Source organism: Dermacentor andersoni, chromosome 1, assembly GCF_023375885.2.
Source record: "Dermacentor andersoni chromosome 1, qqDerAnde1_hic_scaffold, whole genome shotgun sequence".
Taxonomy (NCBI): Eukaryota; Metazoa; Arthropoda; class Arachnida; order Ixodida; family Ixodidae; genus Dermacentor; species Dermacentor andersoni.
Genome location: NC_092814.1, coordinates 171118787 through 171138819, shown reverse-complemented (window position 1 = coordinate 171138819; position 20033 = coordinate 171118787). Strand labels below are relative to the sequence as shown.

The 20033-nt window shown below is 41.9% G+C and overlaps 1 protein-coding gene and 1 long non-coding RNA gene across 2 annotated transcripts in view; one reads left to right on the top strand and one right to left on the bottom strand.

Moving 5' to 3' along the window:
• LOC126546986 (neuroguidin) overlaps window positions 1-10228 on the bottom strand; it is a 61533-nt gene extending 51305 nt beyond the window's left edge. The window contains exons 1-4 of the mRNA XM_050194754.3: window positions 10103-10228; window positions 9752-9901; window positions 4803-4940; window positions 1495-1579 (exon numbers count right to left, since the gene is read on the bottom strand). Coding sequence (XP_050050711.1) covers window positions 1495-1579; window positions 4803-4940; window positions 9752-9901; window positions 10103-10159 — 430 coding nt within the window. The 5' untranslated portion in view covers window positions 10160-10228. The remainder of the gene's footprint in view (window positions 1-1494; window positions 1580-4802; window positions 4941-9751; window positions 9902-10102) is intronic.
• Window positions 10229-11243: 1015 nt separating this feature from the next.
• On the top strand, window positions 11244-17165 carry LOC129380798 (uncharacterized). The gene is made up of 2 exons (XR_008608983.1): window positions 11244-16445; window positions 16483-17165. It is a non-coding gene; the product is annotated as an uncharacterized lncRNA (long non-coding RNA).
• The last annotated feature ends 2868 nt before the right edge of the window (window positions 17166-20033 follow it).

Below are 20033 nucleotides of genomic sequence, written 5' to 3'. Positions count from 1 at the left end.
AATAAAATATCTTCGAAAAAAATGGTAAAGCCCATTCCAAATCGAGTCAAACATTTTCAAATACGAATAAAAATAGATGCATACAGAAGCAAATATTTTCGAAAATGAGCTATTTTTATCAACTGATAGCAAGCTCATTTGTATGAGGCTTAAACTTTGTCACATGTGAGATCCTCTCTGAGCAGCTGTAAAGTAAACCTCAAGTGTCCTGACATACTCTCAGCATGTGCACAATGCCTCAGTGTTGCGTTTCACTGCTTTAAAGAGTTTATTCTGGTTTGGAAGAGAGACACCTGCACCTCAGCGTCAGCCAACACTTTGTTTTTTGAGCTCAAGCTCCTTCAAAGAAGCGGCGGCACACTTCCTATTCTATTCATTCCTGAATGGGTCGGTCTTTTGTGTTGTCATCCTCCTCCCACCGCGCGTTCGCCCCACGGACCATTTGAAGCATCCTCTTGGTCAGTTGTACAGTCAACATCAGCTTTTTCGGACTCCCTAGGGGCCGCGAAAACATCCGAAAAAATGAATCTATGTCTTTTACTGCCCTTAAGGGCTCAAATCATCACAGGCACGCCTGAAGAAGCTCTGAAGGCCTGCCAGTACACTTATTAGGCATATTGGTGCTCGTACTGTGACAGGAGACGGTGTGTGCATGCGTGTATAATTAAGGAATACATAGCGTATCCCGTGACTATTGCCTCTTCACCACAATACTTTGCGCATGCTTCACCGCGCAATGTTTCTGTACTGAGGCGAAGTCGACTTCCGGGAACCAGCTTTATGCAACGTGCTATGCTTTCCAAGTTTCGAAGTCAATTGCGAGGATTACAGAGGCAGAGTCAGTGCCATTGCTGACAGCAGCGAATTCTTTCAATGAAGAACACGGCACCGAATGGCAAGAAACTTAATAGCGAACATCAAAGCAGCTCGGCCTAGTGTTGCAGCGGTGGTGGCTACAGCTGCCAGCGAATCGGCGTGCGAGAGCGCCGGTTCGAGGCAGTGAGGTCATCAAATAATCAAAATGGGAAACGGTGGTGGCTTTCCTTAACGCGGTTTTGGACCTGCAGTCACAGCAAAAAGTCCATAAGATCGGACGGCAAAGAGTTCTTGCGTCCGAAATTTCAGATGTTCTTATACATTGACTCTATGGAGTGTGTGGTGGTGCCGCAAAGCCATCCGAATTATCGGGCATGTCCCAAAAATTGGGTGTCGACTGTATGCTGCAAGCTTCTCCAGCCAACGACACGGCGTCAAAGTCAATTCGTTACGATTCCTCTCTGCTACTCAAGCAAGCATTAGCGCAACTTTCGTTCCCTCTCAATAACGTTATAGCTAATTTTTCCTGATAGAACGAGAAATTCCCCGAGTTTTCCCCGAGTATTTCCAGACTATTTAAATTCCCTGAGAATTCCCAGCTTTTTCGGTTGGTAGACACCCTGTGATTAGCAGCCAGATATCTAGAAACAACAAAATAAATTTGAAAGCAAGACTTACTAAGAGTTCCGAGAGTCGCTGTTCTGACAACTTTGTCAACCTGATATTTGAGTTTCTGGTCAATGGGACGAATTCTTTCAAGGACCTGTAATATTGAGAACATATTTACGCAACAAACAGTAGTGTAACGCAAGATAAAAGAATAGACTGACCTCACAGTTAGTTTCTCTACACCACCACTGCTGCAAAGGGTGCTGATATTGGTAGTCCTTAGTAGATGATACAATGCTTGGAAGTGCAGTTTTATTTGCATTCTTGGATGTTTTTTTTTAATTATGGGGTTTTACGTGCCGAAACCACTTTCTGATTATGAGGCACGCCGCAGTGGAGGACTCCAGAAATTTCGACCACCTGGGGTTCTTTAACGTGCACCTAAATCTAAGTACGTGGGTGCTTTCGCATTTTTTGTATGTTTAGATTTGAAAAAAAAAAAAAGAGAACCTTTAAAGCTGCCCTAAGTCCTAATTTTTGTGATGGGGCAGGAAGGTGAGGACAAGAAATTTCTGCGGCAAAAGCAGGACCAGACTTACCAGAAAACCACCTCCACCACTAAAATAATCAAACGTCAAAATTCACAATGCAGGTGGCTTTAGCATTTTGCTTAAGGTTCCCTGAACCCAATTAAAGCAAAAAGGACCACCAACATCGCAGTGCAAGCAGGGCACATGTGCATGTACTCTGAGAGGAGTCAGAACAGTCTATTTCCAAGTATTCCCTACCACGTATCAGTGAAAAATGTTTCCCAGAAACATGCTTAAAGGAGTCCTGAACCACCCCTCGGGCTTGATGAAAAAACACAGTCTGCGGACAGCACACATTTTTATGCATTTTACAGTCGTACATGGCGCGTGGAGCTCGCAAGCGAAGTCATCTTTTTCTCAAACGTTCTCTTTTGAACAGGTGCGTGCTCCTCACTCTTTTCTGCATGCTTTATTTCGAAATATACCAGATTACCATACATGGCTGCTATTGGTCAATAGGTCACATCAATCAAGAAGGGTGTTTGGGTCAGTGCACTTCTTGTTAGTGTTACTGTGCATATTTATTGATACACTTAACAAACAGGCTGAAGTAAGGGAAAGTCTGCTTTCAAATTTCGATAATAATTACATACTCCCGAAAGAAGCTGACTGTCGTATGCTCACGCTTGGCCACGGCCGCCCACGTAGAAATTAAACTTTGGCTACTCTGCTTATCAGTGTTGTAGCCATCGGGTCTCGCTAATTTCGACTAGTTTTGAACACTCAACTAGCCTTGGACGCAAAACTTAAGGTCACACCACACGAATGTTTACCAGCGTGTGCTCACTCCAGGCCGCTCCTGGTTAGATGCCTTGGCAGACCACTTCGCAGTGAGCTCTTGATAGAGCTTCAAAATGCACAAGTTGGATGTGGCTACTATACGTCGGTCAAGCTGATGCAGGACAAAGCCAGTCTGCACCACATAGCAAAACCAGACTGGAGCATATGAGCGCGAGCACGCACTCAAGGCCTATCATGCACAAAGCAAACATTGTGTACATGCTCTATAGTTGCTTATAGTTGCTGTCTGCTACATAGCGTAGATACTGCAGCCGCCGCGACGAGTCCATTGCCTGTAGATGACTGTAGCTCACTGAGTGCATTGTGGCTTGCTGAGGACAACTGCATTTGGCGCGTCGTAAGCACCAAATCGGAAGTAGTAGCATCTATGTTAACATCCAAAATCAAATTTTAACTGTACTACAGTGACATACAGTAGTCTGAGCATTGTGCAGTCTGACCGCTCTGCCATAACCTTCGCAGAGCAAGTTGTTGAAGAAGGAGTGGAAGCACTGCGTAGGAGACTTTTGATTGCCAATAACTTCGCCTATGCTGAACACATTGAAGTACTTTTTGCGGCACAGTATTTCTGAAATACGTAGTCTATTTTAACTTCAAATGCATTTCTTGACTTCAACAAAGAGTGGTTTAGGGCCCTTTTAATTAAAATCACTTTTTGTAACAAGGACATGACAACAACAAAAAAAAAATATGCTGCAAAAATTTTCAGAGCAGATAAATTTAAACTTTTAGAACTACTTGGGATTGAACTAATGTTCTGCTTAAAGTTAAATGCACAGAAGAAATTTTGAGACACACCTGCGCATTAAAAATACATTAACCATCTCTTAAGCAGAAACATTTCGAAGCATTTTAGAAGCACTTTGCGCACTCAATAAAGAAACGATGCTGTAGTCACGCCGAAATAACGAAACCAAGCCGTAGCCAAGCAGCATTAACGAAGTCAAGCCATAGCCACACAGCAATAACGAAACCAAAACTTCTAGCTCAAATTTCTGACTGAAATTTTTGTTCGGATCTGCATATAGTACGAGATGAAAATTTGGGATGCTAATAATAGGAAAAAACCCCGTATTATATGCGGGTTTTTATGGTATCATGTCTGCTAAGTATTATATCCCTACATGCCGCAGAAAGAGCTCAAATTTCAACCAAATGCATTTGCCCTTTTCCTCGCAGGCACCATGCTCCCAGCCGGAGAGTTGACATATATCACGCAAATGCATCTATGTAAATGGCAGTGCTGTGACATCATTCATAGTGACAAAATATTTCGATAATTATTCAAGGCAACATCAGTTATTTGTTTAATCTGTTGCTTCAATTGACAAATTAAACTTTAGAGAAATAATAAAACATACAAACCAAATGTCTGGACGTTTTTGTTTTACTTTGTACTGTAGGAATAGAAATGCACTTTCATTTCATCTGCTCATTCCCATGTCATGCAGCCGCACTCTGTGATTATGCACTTTCATTCTCTCACGCCTGGCCTCATTGCTCATGATTGTAGTGTTCTCATGCAGAGTGCGCAAAATCGTCCGCTGTGCAAAACAAGACAAATGCAACAGCTCGCGTGTGAGACCGTCACCGGATGTGAATCACTCAGCAAAAACAAGAGAGAAAAAGAAAAAGAAGGCGGGCCCATGACGTGTTTGTCATGCGATCCTCTGCCTCAGCTATGGAAGAATGCATGGAAGGAATTTCTCTTGTGGAGGATAGATGCGTCAAGTGGAGAGAGTGTCTATGTTGGCGGTGATATTCGTCTCCTGATATCATGGGTTTGTGCTGCCTTAAGTATTTACATCTCTGCTATTAATGAACTAATTTGAAAAATTGTTAAGGTAGAACACTCCTTAGAGGGCACGTAACTTCCAGCATATAAACAAAATTTGCTATGTGGCCTGCTGCAGGGCCCTTTAAAATCAAATCGCATGGCTATGAAACAGCTAAAAAGAACAAAATAATGGAAGCAGTGACACATACAGTTCGAGCTTGCACGAGCCGACGAATTGAAGGGTCACCACTGATCCTCTTGCCAGAAACCTTGCACCAAACAATGTGTGTCAGGTCAAGCAGGTAGCCAAGCATGACATGGTTCTTCATCTCAAGGAAGCTCAGGCCCTGGATACAAGGTAAAACTCAGGTCATCAAAACTATAAGCAAACTTGCTGCTCATTAAACTTCTTGGTGAATAAAATTCTTTGCAGCAATGTCTACAAATTTTTTTCTTCTTTAGAAAAAGAGCTTACCAATGCAATACTGAGACACTGTGATTGCTTTATGCGAATGTCTCACTAAGGCCCATCCGTCATACCGGCAATATAAGAACAAGCAAAACAAAACCACATAAGCTTCTAATGATTTCAGCAGTCTTGCAACAGTTAAATATGGATGAATAACTTCAACAATGCGCCACCTGAGCCTGTCTGCGCAATGTCACAAGAATAAATACAAGCCATGAGGACATAATGATTGACATCCTGTCCGTTTGTTCAAGCCTAAAAATCAAGCCCCAAATAAATTCTGGAAACATTCACTATAAAGTGGTAATTCAATCTACCAAATGTTGAATTAACAATATTAGCAACTTAATTATTTTCCCTTCTGAATTTTTCGTTCTTTTCCCACAATGAAGCAAAGTAATCTTGCATTCTAGTTTGAGTTTAACAAAGTACTCGCATACTGCGTGCACAAACCTAGGGCCTTCATAACAAGAAAAATACAAAATCCACTGAGACAGACTTCACTTGCACATATCTTTCTATGTACACGTTAGCAAGCATGGAAAGCAATTGTGAAGAAAAACACACACTGTGCCATCTGTTAACCCAGCATGAACCTTGCGTAGGGCATGATCTTTTTGTGTCCCATGTATAAGCACGTCAGCATCATAAAGAATGAAAAAGCTAAGAGGTAACGTCATGCTACAACCTCAAAGCCTAATAATAAAATTAAAATAAGCTTAAGAAATAAAATTTCCAGTACACAATGTGTGGTGAAAAAGCTTTTTACATTTATGGTAGGCACTGAACGAAATAAGCGATGCCTTTTTTATTATCTTTTTCTTTTTTTTCCTTTAGCACCCCTGGCACCGAGAATGGTTTTTCTTCCTTCCGTTACTGCCAGTGGCTTAGAGATGGGGGCCTTTGCTTTTTTTTCCACTAGAGGTCACTGTCACTACTAGAATATTTCCCTCCAATGCAGGCAGCTCTCACCATCCCCACAAGAGGACACCGGCATACAGCAGGCCATGGATTCACCATGGACAGCGGACACTGCACAACTGCCACGCCCATCACAAAGGATAGACCACAATAATGGTAGAAAATGATCCAAATCTGGACAGCAAACCAGTGAAGTGCTGTGTGTGGTTTGTTTGTGTGTGTTTTTTTCTCTCCCCGGCTAGGATGCACAGGTTGTGCCCCCACAGATCCCCACACGATCCCCACAAGAGTGATCCCCAGATCCCCAAAATCACACAGATCCCCACAAGAGTGTACCCACAGATCATCATCATGCACTGAAGTATTAACAGGTTTCCAATAGCACTGAATAAAAATGAAAGATGTTGGCTGATAGTGATCACACAAGTGGTGCCGCCAAATGGTAAGTTTGAGGACTAGCTGCAGTCAGCACGGCAGCTTTGTTCCCTCCAGCATGCACCTGCACTATCGCATGTTACAATGATGTGCCAAATGATAACCAGGGAGCTTGATCATTGAAATTGTTGTGCAGTTGTCTAACAGGTTCTTTTATTCATAAAAGCTGACAGGCCAAGCTTTTCACTGGACTGCTGAAATACAGAACCTTAGTATGTTCTGTTGTTGAGCGGAAAAAAAAAAAAACAGCAAGAAATGAAGTGTGCAGGAGTGTCTATATTGTCCACTACGTTTCTTCCTGCCCTTTTTTTTACTCAACAATACATGCCACACCAACTTCGACCATGCGGAACCTTGGTTTGATCAAAGTCTATTCAGCTAAGTTTTTGACAGGAAGCTTTGTTATGTTTTGGTTTAGCTATACTACAACATGGGGCACTATAACTGTGGGCACTACAGTCAAGCACCTATGTAATGTACAGTCATCTGCACTTAAAGGGGCCCTGAACCACTTTTTATCGAAAATGAGAAATTCATTTGAAGTAAAAATAGGCTATTTCAGAAATACTTTGCTGCAAAAAGTACTTCAATGCATTCAGCAGAATGAGAGTTATTGGCAATGATACATGGCCTTTGCGGTGCTCCCACTCCTTCTTCAATGCCTTGCACTGCGAAGGCTACAGCAGAGCAGAGCATGCCCACAATGATCCGCTTTCCAAATGTCACTGTGGCGCACAGTTCAAATTTTATTTGCAATGGTAATGTAGACACCACTACTTCCACTATAAATGAAGAACTGCCATCACTACATCCTCACCACTCAAGAAAGAGAGTTTGTACTGCCAAGTTGACTGGCATTGTTACCAGCCTGTGGAGCCTTCTGCTTTTGTCTAAACTTGTTTCAATCTTAGTCTTTTTTACTGTGAACAGTTGTCATGAGTTAGAAAACAGGCAGATCCTGTCTGCTCATTTGTCATGACTAAGTTTAGGCACGACACAATGTGACGAAGAAAAAATAGAAATATCTCAGCATGCGTGGGATAAAGCTAATGATGATGTAATAATGATTATGTAATATCACACAACGGGTCTTTAAGGTAATAAAATGAAATGATGTGTTTTGAAGCTGGGCTTTCAAACCAATACACAACAGCAGCTCTGCGCAGGCGAATAGATGCCACTTGCATTGGGCAAGAACAAATCTCAATGCCTATTTGTCGAGCTTATCTCCTGTACCATGCAACAGCATTTGTTTATCCTGACACACTTTTTGCAAAATTGGCACATGTCCACTGCAGTGTGCTCTTCCTTCACTTCATCCACAATTATCTGATGCTGTCGAGATTTGCTGATTCATCAAGGAAATGAACACGTGCGTGCGTGCGCACACACGTACACACACACACACACACACACACAAACAAAGTAGTGTCAGCACACATCTGCTGCTACATGCTTCCGATTGCAGGGGAGCCTCTTAGCGTCGTCCAAGAGATGAGGTGGCACTGCTATTCTCTTAAAGTTTACTAGAAACTACGGGTGTTCTATAAATCACTTTCAAATAAATGCTCGTAACTGCTGTTTGAAGTAATTGAATTTAGAGAGTCAATGAGCCAGCAAACCCTAGAGAACTTTTTTTCTGTGCTATACATGTAATGCCAAAATAGAGCGGCAGAATAGCTACTCCGGCAGCTGTTGAGGCCACTTCACTTGGCAGGCTAAATTTGCCTTTTCATGTGCCAGGACCATAGATGCCAGAGCTTTTCTTTAATTTATACCAGCTGAACCAGTGAAATCTAAATACCAAATTTGCAATTACATAAACTAGAGCATGAAATGCAATATTTATGCAAATAATGAATGCGAATTAGTGAGCCAAGTGGTATTCTGAAAAAGCTTCTTTTTACACAAAATAAATGTGCATCAGATCACAAATACTTTGCAACAAATTGTGGGACTGCAAAAATTGGTCACTGTAGCAGTTTACTAAAGGCCAACTGTAACGAGATTTAGGACCATGTTTACAGCAGCCACCGGGCAGAATATAAAGTTGGAAATACAAGCGCATTGCATCAGGAAAGGCTCAGAAAAAATATTTTTGATGCTGAAACTGGTAATACACTGCTGTTACCATTCAGAGGAAGTGACACATGAGCCAGAACGTTGAAAAATAGTGTGGTTCCTTGGCATGACTTCTGAAATTAGGCTGCGCCCACCAGCCTCCTGCGGCACGCTGAAAATTCTTGAAGGCAACGTGCTGGGATTTATACATCATACCTACTAACCATAAGGTGCATGCATCATCAGCTTAGGTGCTATTCAAAGACTGCTAATGAGAAAATTAAACAATTACCAGCCCTGCAGCTTTGACAAGATTGCTTAAATGCCAAATACTACTCATTTATAACCAAAAAGGCATATTTCTTTATCAGTTCTTCCGTAAAGCATAGGCTACCGAAATAATCGTGTTTTTCTCCACTCAATATTACTTAACAGTGACTGTGTACCTATTTAAAGCTGTCTTTCCGCAATCAAAGGTTTCTTAAACAATATGCTATTTTAAAATCTATACATCAAGGGGCCACAATGAAAGTTGATACCATGAGATATTTTGATCAAAAGTGAAGAAGGACACTGTTTCTCATTAACATTATAGCTTAAAAATTAAATCGGATAGCCATTAGCAATTTTATCACCACAATTACCTTCTCTTTTAGACTTGCCATTTTGCTATTCATACCTCTTCTCATTCATTCTGTAGCTTTGTCGGTAACATAGATCTGGAGAAGGGTCCTCATAAACCCAAGCGGTTGGGGTACAGCAGTTTTCACAGAAGCGCTTTAAAATCTGTTCACTTAGTCATAACGCAAAGTATTATACCTATGCCTCAAAATCATAGTTCAATTAAAGCTGACGGCAGTCAAGAATATGATTACCTTGTCCACAGCACACTCAGCTTAAATATGAGTAACACTGATTTCACGTAGCCGGTACAATTTATAAAGATATGTGAATAGAACCAATATTGATTTTTTTTTTTATCATTGCTCTCGCGCGCAACAGTACAACAGTAATGTCGCGATCGACAGCACAAACCGCATGGTTTATTACTGGGTAAAAGCTAGTTGTAATAACAACCCGTTTATAACAGTTAGTGGACGGACGCTGCGCGGCGGGCTAGAACCTTCCGTTCATCGTCGGCAGGAACCCTACGGGCCAAGATCGCCCGTCGCGATTAGTATGCTTCACAGAAATACACAATATTCACGTCAAGACACCTTCCTCTGCACCCTGTTAGAAACAGGTCGCATCAGGTACCCTATAATTACCTACCGCAGCAGTATTCAACTCCTTTTTGTTCTTGACACGAGATAGAAGACTTTCCACTGCCGCAGAAACACCAGACGCCTTATCTTTCACCTCTTTGAGGGACGTAAGGAACTCCGGTACCTCCTTTTCATGCCTCCGGTCAGAAATCGTAACCTGAAAATACATTCACAAGGTCCAATGAAACATTTGTTTGGCGAACGACAGACAGTATCTTCCGATCGCGATCCAAGTGTCCCATGTGACCGGGATTACTCAGCTTTGCGTAAAGTAACGCATATTTTTCTGCTCTCCGAATCCAGCGGCTTCAACTTGCCAGCAGTATATTTACGATATAACGAAGGCGAAAAATCGTACCTGCGACATATCCACACGATTGCTACCAGACCCTTGTACTGCTTGTACTGCTTGCATGTCACAGCTGTCACAGAGACGACACACGCGTGGTTTTCGGCAGGCGTTTTCTATGCTTTCGCAAACGCATGGCAAACTGATGATGATAGTGGTCTAAACAACGGAAAGATGCATAGTCAGCATAGTAACTCTATGGAAAGATGCTAAAAGCCAAGGAAGGGGAAAACATTTTTTTTTTCTACCCTCCATGTTTGGCATTTATGCAAAAAGTAGCCAAACACACACAAAAATTGTAGTGAAGTAAATATGTACAAAAAGAAACAACTTTTGCGCTACCTTTATTTTGCGTTCGTAACAGGAACCCTGGATGCGCGATCCGCAAAAACCGAAACTACTGATCCACTCTAACCCTGTATCACGGAGGAAGGAAACTAAGGAGAGGCCCTGACGTCACTATTTGTGAAGCAAAAGTGAAGCCGCAATTTGGCGTTGCTCATGGCGATGCTCCGCCTTTTGGGCCACCCTCCTCGCTTGTTTACATCTTTCGCGAAACCACGCCGCGCTGCGCGTGGTGTCGCGCGCGCTCGCGCAACATCTGGCAGAGCACGGTGCAGGTAACACAGCGCAACAGACACGGTGACTGACGCAAACCCGCCCACTCAGCGCCTTTGCCACGGCCCGAAACCTACCAGAGCAACACGTGTGAGCGCTCAAAAACCATAACAACGCCGCCATTGTGGCCCAAAAGGCGTGGCCACGGAGGAAGGAAACTAAGGAGAGGCCCTACCCCCTCCGCGCGCTAGGAGAAAAGTGTGGCGGAAATGACGGAGTAGGTTCTCATTTTCTTGCTGCTTTTTTATTTTTTCTGTTGTATGGCCACGCCTTTTGGGCCACAATGGCGGCGTTGTTATGGTTTTGAGCGCTCACACGTGTTGCTCTGGTAGGTTTTGGGCCGTGGCAAAGGCGCTGAGTGGGCGGGTTTGCGTTAGTCACCGTGTCTTGTTGCGCTGTGTTACCTGCACCGTGCTCTGCCAGATGTTGCGCGCGCGCGCTCCGCGCGCGACACCACGCGCAGCGCGGCGTGGTTTCGCGAAAGATGTAAACAAGAGAGGAGGGTGGCCCAAAAGGCGGAGCATCGCCATGGGCCGCCGTTCCTGCGACCCGGTCGACGGAGTGGAAAGGGGGGGTAAGCGTTATAGTGCCCTGGTCGTTCGAACGCTTAGGGCCCAAAAGCGTTAGGTTCACCCAAATAGACGCTAAATAATGGTTTGGCTTGGCTCCGTATATTATTTTTAAATAGGTGGCGCTAAAGCGATGAACGCTACGAGAGCCCTGAATCGGTGCTTCCGTTCTGCCCGTGCGGTATGGTGCGGTCTTCGCCTGTGTCCGTGGCTGTAGGGAAGTGATTGTAGCTGTTTGATGTCGTTAAATGTGAGAGCTTGTGGCGAAGTGATTGAGTATGGCCGTAGTGGTTCTGCCCATGTAGTGTTTTGCGGACTTCACCTGTGCCTGTGACTGATCGTGTTGCCCAATAGCTTTGTGGAAAGCGACGTGGCTTGTGTGGATGTCATCGCAGCTTTTGCCAGCTCCTGGGTGGCCCCTGTGCCAGTTATTGATGGCGTTGCCCAGTAGCTTTGTGGAAGTTGATGTACCTTGTGTGGATTTCGTTGCCGCTTATGACTGCCTTAATTATAGGTGGTCACGTTGCCTTTTGAAGCGCGTCCGAGCGCGAGAAACTTCACCGATTTTTTTGTAAACAACGTGGACGTCTCGAAATGTTAGCTAGAAATCAACTAGCAGCAAGCCAAGTCTGTATTTTGTGGTTTCTCGAGCTTATGCTCATGCGAGCAGCAGAAGAACAAAAGGTCCGTTACATAATGTCAGTTTCATAAAATCAGCTTTGCCGCAATACAGTCATGATATGCGGTGAAGCATACGTAATGTATTGCGGTAAAGTATATAAGAAGGTAGTCAGGGACCACTGCGTTACTGGGGCGATTTTCTTGTATTATGGTCATGGCCGTGCACGAACAAGGAAAAATCACGGTCGATGCGCATGGCACAAACCTTGCCAAAGCTTCAATTGAAAAAAAAAAAAAGAAAACGAATTGGAGTGGGTGATGCCAAAAACAAAGCCTTGACTTTTGTATTATCAAAGCAGTTCCGAGAATAGTCAATCATATTCCAAGCTCCTGCATTATTTGATTGCTTAAAGTATATGCATATATTGTGCACCAGCCTTAGCACCAATTCTAATGTACTTTAATGATGTAAGTTTAATAACACGTGGCAAATATATAATTTGTGCTGTATGGTGTTGTGCTGTTTATAAGCTGCTGCTTTCATGTGGTAATGTGTACATTGGCTGGAAGAGTTGATGCATCCTCCTTATAGAACTCAGTGAAAGGTGAACCACCTGTCAAGCCATCATTGTTCTTGCGGTTGTACACCAGATTTCACAAACATGGGGATAGTTGTGATATAGAAAGAGTAGCTGAGGTTTAACATATCCACATGCATGCACAGGAGTGCGGGAGTCGACCATCTATCTCTCTAACTCAGGTTGAATGTGCATACTTGAGTAACGTGCAACGCTTGTTTGGTGTCAGGTTTCTTTTATTGTTAGCCTAGTTTGTGTGTTTCTCCCATTTGTAGGTTTTAGTGTGTGTTGCTGTGTATGTATATAATTGCTTCCAGAGTGGCTTTCTTGTTGCTAATAAATTTAGAGAAGGCAGCGTTCTTCATTTTGTGCATCCGACAGCAAGTGAGCATGTTTCAAAGGATGTTGGGTTTTGTTGCCATAAGCAGCAAAAAGGCATAAGCATATAGACTGCTTGCTGGAGGTACTCTTTATAGCATTAAGGATATTATCATGCTGATAACTCTGTGCACAATAATTAGAAAGATCACATCATGTCTGATATGTCTTCTTGCCACCATGAAATCTTGTCAGATGCATAACACGGGACATACACCACAGATCTTGGCCAACCATTCTCATTTGTGGTCTCGAGCTCCTACCATTGAGCAGACTGGTCCAAGAGACAAAACGTGCAACTTTTATCTGATTAAATGTAGTGCATGTTGCACAAAATTAGATGTCAGGTGTTATTGTTGACACAGATACATATCTGTGAGCCTCATAAACTAATGTCAAAAGAAAGAGAGTAATACCCATGAAATGCACTCTTGGTAGGATGGCAGGACCATTCTCTTGCAGAGCTAAATAACAACCATGCAGCAGTATCATGATATCAAGCTCAACAATAATTCACTCCAAGAATAGGTTTCTTCATGCAACATTGAACTGATAGTCTTGAAATACAATACCCATTGCTAACAGAAGGCCTTCCAAATTATGCATGACAGGAGGGCATAATTTAGGAAGCAAGAATGAAAACGGAGCCGGTTAACTATGAAAGTTGTGAATGCAACTCTGGAGAAGTTAGAAAAATGAACCAAATGGAATAGTTTAAAAGTAAGTGGTTTAGAGACAAAAGGCCATTTTATTCCATGCCAGAAAAGCAAGCAGAGGTTGAAATGCTTTCCACATACATACCTTCAAGGTGCATGTACAGGGTCTGTCCTGAGAGTAATGTCAGTAAGGCAATTAAAAATCATTTATTGAATTTGTTGTTACAAAAAGTTTAAAAATCTTCAAATACTCTCCTTTTGCGTCAATACATCGGCTCCAGTGAGACTTCCAGCTCTCAAATGCGTTGTGGTAGTACTCCTCCAGAATGGCCTTTAATGCTGTGGTGCTAGCTGCTTTGATCATGTCCACTGTCCCAAAATGATTGCCTTTCAGGGGTGTTTTGAGTCATGGAAACATAAATAAGTCGGGGGGGGGGGGAGCCAAGCCTGGGCTGTACGGGGGCTGGGGGATCGTTGGCACCCCTGCTTTAACCAGGTGGTCAGTGACGATGAAGGCGCTGTGGGCCAGCACATTATCGTGGTGCAACTTCCAGTTGTGTGAAATGTCCAGCCGGATATGTTGAACCCTGCGTTTCAGTCTTTCGAGGACATCCACATAAAATTTGGAGTTCACAGTGGTTCCAGGTTCTTCAAACTCATGATGAACCAGTCCGTGGATGTAAAAAAAAAAAAAAAAACGATGAGCATGATCTCGATCTTTGATTTGCTCATCCTGGCTTTCTTCTGGGGAGGGGACGAGTGTGTGTGCCACTCAGATGATTGCCTTTTGGTCTCCAGGTCATATTCAAATACCCAAGTCTCGTCTTCTGTAATGACGTTGTCCAAAAATTTTCGCTCACGTTTGCACATGTTGAGATTTACTTGGCACGTTTCCACGCGGCGTGAGTTTTCGTTGTCAGTGAGCACTTTTGGAACCATTTTTGTGCATGCCTTCCGCATGCCGATATCGTTTGTAACACTTTCATGAACTTGAGTTTTCGGAACGTTTAACATGTCGGCCAGTAAACGAACACTTAATCATTGGTCTGAGTTCAACAGTTCCCTCGCTCGTGTCACATTGTCAGTCATAGCGGTCGTGGATGGCCATCCAGCGCAGTCCTTCTCGTCGCCCTCTTCCCGGCCTTCCAAAAGGCCTTGTGCCACCGAAACACTTGCCAATCTGACAGGGCATGTTCTTTATAAGCAATCTTGAGCATAGTAACAGTTTCCGCAGCGGTATTGCCAAGTTTCACACAAAACTTGATCGCAAATCTTTGTTCTAATGAGCGCTGCATTTTCACTTGCACAAGAATAAAAAACAGCTCTCACGGACAGGCCCGTCCAACACTCTCCAATGTTCGGAGCACACTGAGTGACGAACCGCTGCTTAGCTGGATTCCGTCACTACTAGTTTCAACGAGTTAGACCGCTCTGACATACAGTCACATCACAATAAATTTATTGACATTACTTTCAGGACAGACCCTTTTTAGATATAAATGTTGGGAACCTGGATGGAGGTGAGGGACATGTACAGTAAAAACAAGATGTATAAGGTAAAAAATTACTTCTTTTAGTCAGAAATTGGTCAGTGGTGTCTGGCTTCTCTTGATCCCTGGCCCTGGATGGTGAATACAAAGTATATATATATATATATATATAATTGTGTGCAATCAAGCATAGAATCATTGCCTTCTACCTGTGCTAACGTATGGGGCAGAAACTTGCAGGTTTCTTGGAGACAAGAAAGGACATTGTGTTGTCATGTTGGAAAGCACTTTTCCGGAGGAGGGTGTGTCAGCCACTGACATAAATTTTAATGAAATTTATACCAATATAGCTGACATAAAATGTTGAGCTGTCACGAAGTTGAATCAGTTTGGTTTGACAACAGTCTCAAATGATGTTAAGGTGGAAAAAGGTCTTCTTTTATGCGCCTTCTTCAGTGCAAAACACACAAGCTTAGGGAATCCATTTCAGAACCATTGTGTCGGAATATAAATCATGGCTTCATGTTTCAGAATTTCTGCAGACACACCTTGACAGGCTGGGAATCAACGACCAATTCCTTGCTGCCAGCTCTCAGACTGTTGTACACTTCCTGCAGGAGCATAATCTGGGAAAATGGGCAGGCTTTAGTATAGATGCAGAAGTTCTATACAATTCTTTGCCGCAGGTGCGTCTCTTGTAGTTTGGTAAGGACTGCATACACAATCAAACAGGTTTGCTGGAATTTGCTGAAAGGTGTAAAATTCTTGTTGCAAACTTTCTGGAGCTTCTTGATTTCTATTTAAGGTCAATTTTGGTCTAGTGGGAAGGTAAAATATGTGTCCAGAATGCTGGCATCTGCATAGGTTCTGGTGTTGCACCAGTGCTCAGTAATATTTTAAGTTATGTTGACCAGAAAATAATCAAAACCTGAGTGGGCTTGCTCTTAAAATTTTCAGATACGTGGATGATTATTTGTTTTTCATGAGCAAATGATAACTTTCGCAGAGCTGTCATCGAAGTACTGAAGCTATTTAGAGAACAATAGCAAGGTTTCAACTTCACTTAGGAGTTCCAGAAAAAATATGTGCTGCAACTTCTTATGTCAGGCTTACTTTTATGTGGGATCACGTATGCTGGGGATATCAGTCGAGAACTTCTAAGCCCCTTCTTGATTATAGGTCTAGCCATTCAAAACTTATTAAGTACAGTATTGCCACTCACACAATTAGAGATGCCCCAACCAAGAGCTATCCTCACCTTATCCTTGAAAGTGTAAGGAATCTGGTGACAAGGCTTAATGAGGCAGGTTATTCAGTTTCAGTGGCTTTTTTATATTGAAACACGTTAATTAAGGAACTTAAGGTGCAACCAGGGTGGAAGAAGCTTAAGGAGCAAGAGCGGAACAAAGTTGCCATTATCCCCTCTATTAATTGTCGCACAGGTGGCTTCTAAGTTCCGCACAGGTGGCACAGAAAAAGGTGGCTTCTAAGTTCCAGGAGAGGATTGGGTTTTCATTTAAATATAAGCTGAAGGGAATATGTGAAGCAATAAACAAGCACATTCTTCACAACAGGTGTCTGAGCAGGGAGGACTGCAAAGTGAAATATAGCATATAATTTGTCTCTTGCACACAAAATGTTGTTTATTTGATTCCTTTTTCTTGAAGCCTACAAAATATATATCAGTCAGACTGGAAGGTGCTTAAACATTCGACTAAGGAAGTACCATAGTTTCTTTAAGGGTTTTTGCGCATCCACACCTTTCTGTGCATTGTTGCAGCATTGGGCGTCATCCAGTTTTTGAAAGTACTATTCTGCTGTTCACACACGTGTGAAAAGCTCTCACATGAATTAGTGGAGGCTTATCACATTAGAAAGAAAAGCTCACTAAGTGTTAGCCAGCCATCCATCTCGCTGCAAGATAGCGAGGTTGCCGTGTTAGATCCTAAGTAAAGCCACTGAGTTGCATTGTGCCTTAGTAATTGTTTTTTTACATTGATTAATCAGCCGTGACATGTGTGTTGCCGTCAAAACCTGTGCATTCGGTGATGTGAAGGTTGTTTTGGTATGTATCTGCATATGCTAGGGGGCCGGGTGTTGGTCACGTGATGTGTGTTATATATTGGTTGTTTTCTTTCAATAAACTTCATTTGATAGTGCTGTATCCTGTCCCGTTCTATTACTTTTGTCGGCATCTGTCATGCAGTAGCTGCCATGAAGCTTCAACAACTTGCCCAATTTTCTATCGTATTTTCTATCGTATGGAGCATTAGAGTTACGGAATGGGTGCCATGGTATATGTGTGTGTGTGTGTGTGTGTGTGTGCGTATGTGTGTGTGTGTGTAAAGGTAGAAGGTGGTAAGGTGGGGTGGTAAAAGTAAAATGAAGAGATTTTCACATCATGACTAGTCTTTTTAACACATTTACCTACAAAATTAAACACTCTGTTCTTATTAAGCACCGTGTACTTAGGTATTCATATTACTAATAATCTTCCAATGCAAATGCATATCAACTTTTTGAGTAATGCTAATAACTGAACACATGGCTTCTTGTGCTGCAAGTTTTCTTGGACTCCTGCTTCCCTTAAACTTATACTGTATAATATGCTTGTAAGATCAAAACTGGAGTATGCTTCATCAATCCGGGATATACCTACAAAAAACACAACTCTCATATTTAGTTGAAGCCATGCAAAACCAACCTGTACATTTTATTGTAGCTGCTTATTCCCATACCGCAAGCATATCAACAATTAAAGGTTGCCTTGATTGGCTAGGCAACAAGAAAACTTACCTGTTTATTTCACAAATTCTCAATTGAAACATGCTTTTATTACCTCCTTGTAGCTCATTGATATATATGTGTGTGCATGTGTGTGCGTGTGTGTGTTCTGAGGCTGCCTTTTACAGGAATAGTAAAGATTGGTTTGGCAAGTTGGCACTTGTACCTTGAGGTTGTAGTTCATTCTCAATGAGATACAAGGAGGTAATAACATATGTTTCAATTGAGAATTTGTGAAATAAATGGGTAAGTTTTTTTGTTGACAAGCCTGGCCAATCAAGGCAAGCTTTAATTGTTGATAAGCTTACGGTATGGGAATAAGCAGCTGCAATAAAATTTACAGGTTGGTTTTGTATGGCTTCAACTAAATATGAGAGTTGTGTTTTTTGTAGGTATATCCCGGATTGATTAAGCATACTCCAGTTTTTTGATCTTGCAAGCATATTATACAGTATAAGTTTAAGGGAAGCAGGAGTCCAAGAAAAATTGCAGCACAAAAAGCCATGTGTTCAGTTATTAGCATTAGTCAAAAAGTTGATATGCATTTACACTGAAAGATCACTAGAAAAAAAATCTGATAGGGCAACCTAATAAAAATTATATCAGTTTTTTTCTATTGCATTATGAAACAATACAACTGATACACTGATAAAATTACTTTTAGTTCTATTCTGGACGTATCTGTGCTATTCTGCTTGTACAAGTCTACTAGTGTATTCTTTTTATTAGTGTAATAGTGTATTCATATTAGTTTGCCAGATCTATAGTCTATCAGTATCTATGTGTGTTGTATAGGTGTAATGTGCTTCAAGGAGAAGCAAGCTTCCTCATTTGCCCAAAAAATGAGTCAGAAATAATGCACTTATATTATCACAAAAGACAATACATATAAATCAACTATTAAGCCCAGGATTCAGAAAGGAAAGATTGTTGGAACAAATAAACACCATACAATAGCTTAAAAAGAATAAAAATGTGATCATGTTTAAAAGAGAAAAGATGTTTCAATTGGTTCACAACAAAGTTTAGCCTCTTTAAACAGGAGGTTATTGGCAATCAAGCCACCGAATTGGTTCACACGTACACCACAAAGATTATCAGACTTCACAATCTGGAAAGCTAGTGAATGGAAGTGGTGGGTTCTTCATTATTCATTACCATGCCTTCATAGCTTTTTGCCGGATAAGTATGTCAGACATTCCAGTTTGCTTGTGGAGGGTGTCTATATACTTCTACTAGACACCGTCACTTCAGATGACCATAATGAGATCATCTGATCTTCTCTCGGAGTTTGTTGTGAGAGCACAGTCTTTGTATGGATTGGGTGCAATGGCATAGAATGTACACGAAATCCTGCATGTTCCTAAAAGTGCGGCTAAACTAGGACCTCATTGGTCGCATTGTTCATTTGTATTTGAAGGCGGAAATGAACTTCTTGTGAAATTGGTCAGTGGAGCTAATGATGTTCCTTTACAAATATTGGAATGTTATGTACTTGCTTGTAAGTTACAGGCAGCTAAAGCTAGTTTAAATCTTTCACCAGAAGCAGTGAGTTTTTTTGGTGCACAGGAGAGGGGAGCTGATCAGCAGACAGTTTCGTTAGGCACTGGAAAGCTGTGCCTGAACTTGGATGAAAGTGAAAAACAGGCTGTAGTCCACAACCGTGGCTGTGACTCAACAAGTGTCACTGAATATTACCAAATGGTCGTCAACCAACAAACATTCCACTCTCTCCAGTACACTTGAACTATAAAGACTAAAAACAGTGCATTTGTCAGCTTCTCAGGTGCATTTTCTCTCATTTGTAGAATTCTTACTGGAGCGAATTCTTGTATAATTCTGAAATGCAAGAAACTATTTCCTGTTGAAATTCTCCATGCTTTCAGTCTGCGTCAGGAGAGAGGAGCCACTAGTTTACGTAACACCCAGCGAAGTTATGCGCCTTTATGTGTTTATAGAAATAGACAACAATATTTTTGAATGGACAATACGAAACCTTTAAGAAAGAGACTAATTCCCGTGCTCAAGACATGGCAATGATGAACAGTATGTCTTTAGCCATGGTACATGAATGTCTGGTTATAACAGGTTATAGCTTTAAAAAACAACAGTTGGTAACAGTGCACCATGCTTTATGGCGTTCTGTAATAATCAGCTTTTTGATGTTTGAATATATTAAACAAGCCAGAGCCATCAAAATTCTAGAGTGTTTATTTTTTCTTGCGATAGCTTCTTGTTTTCCTAAT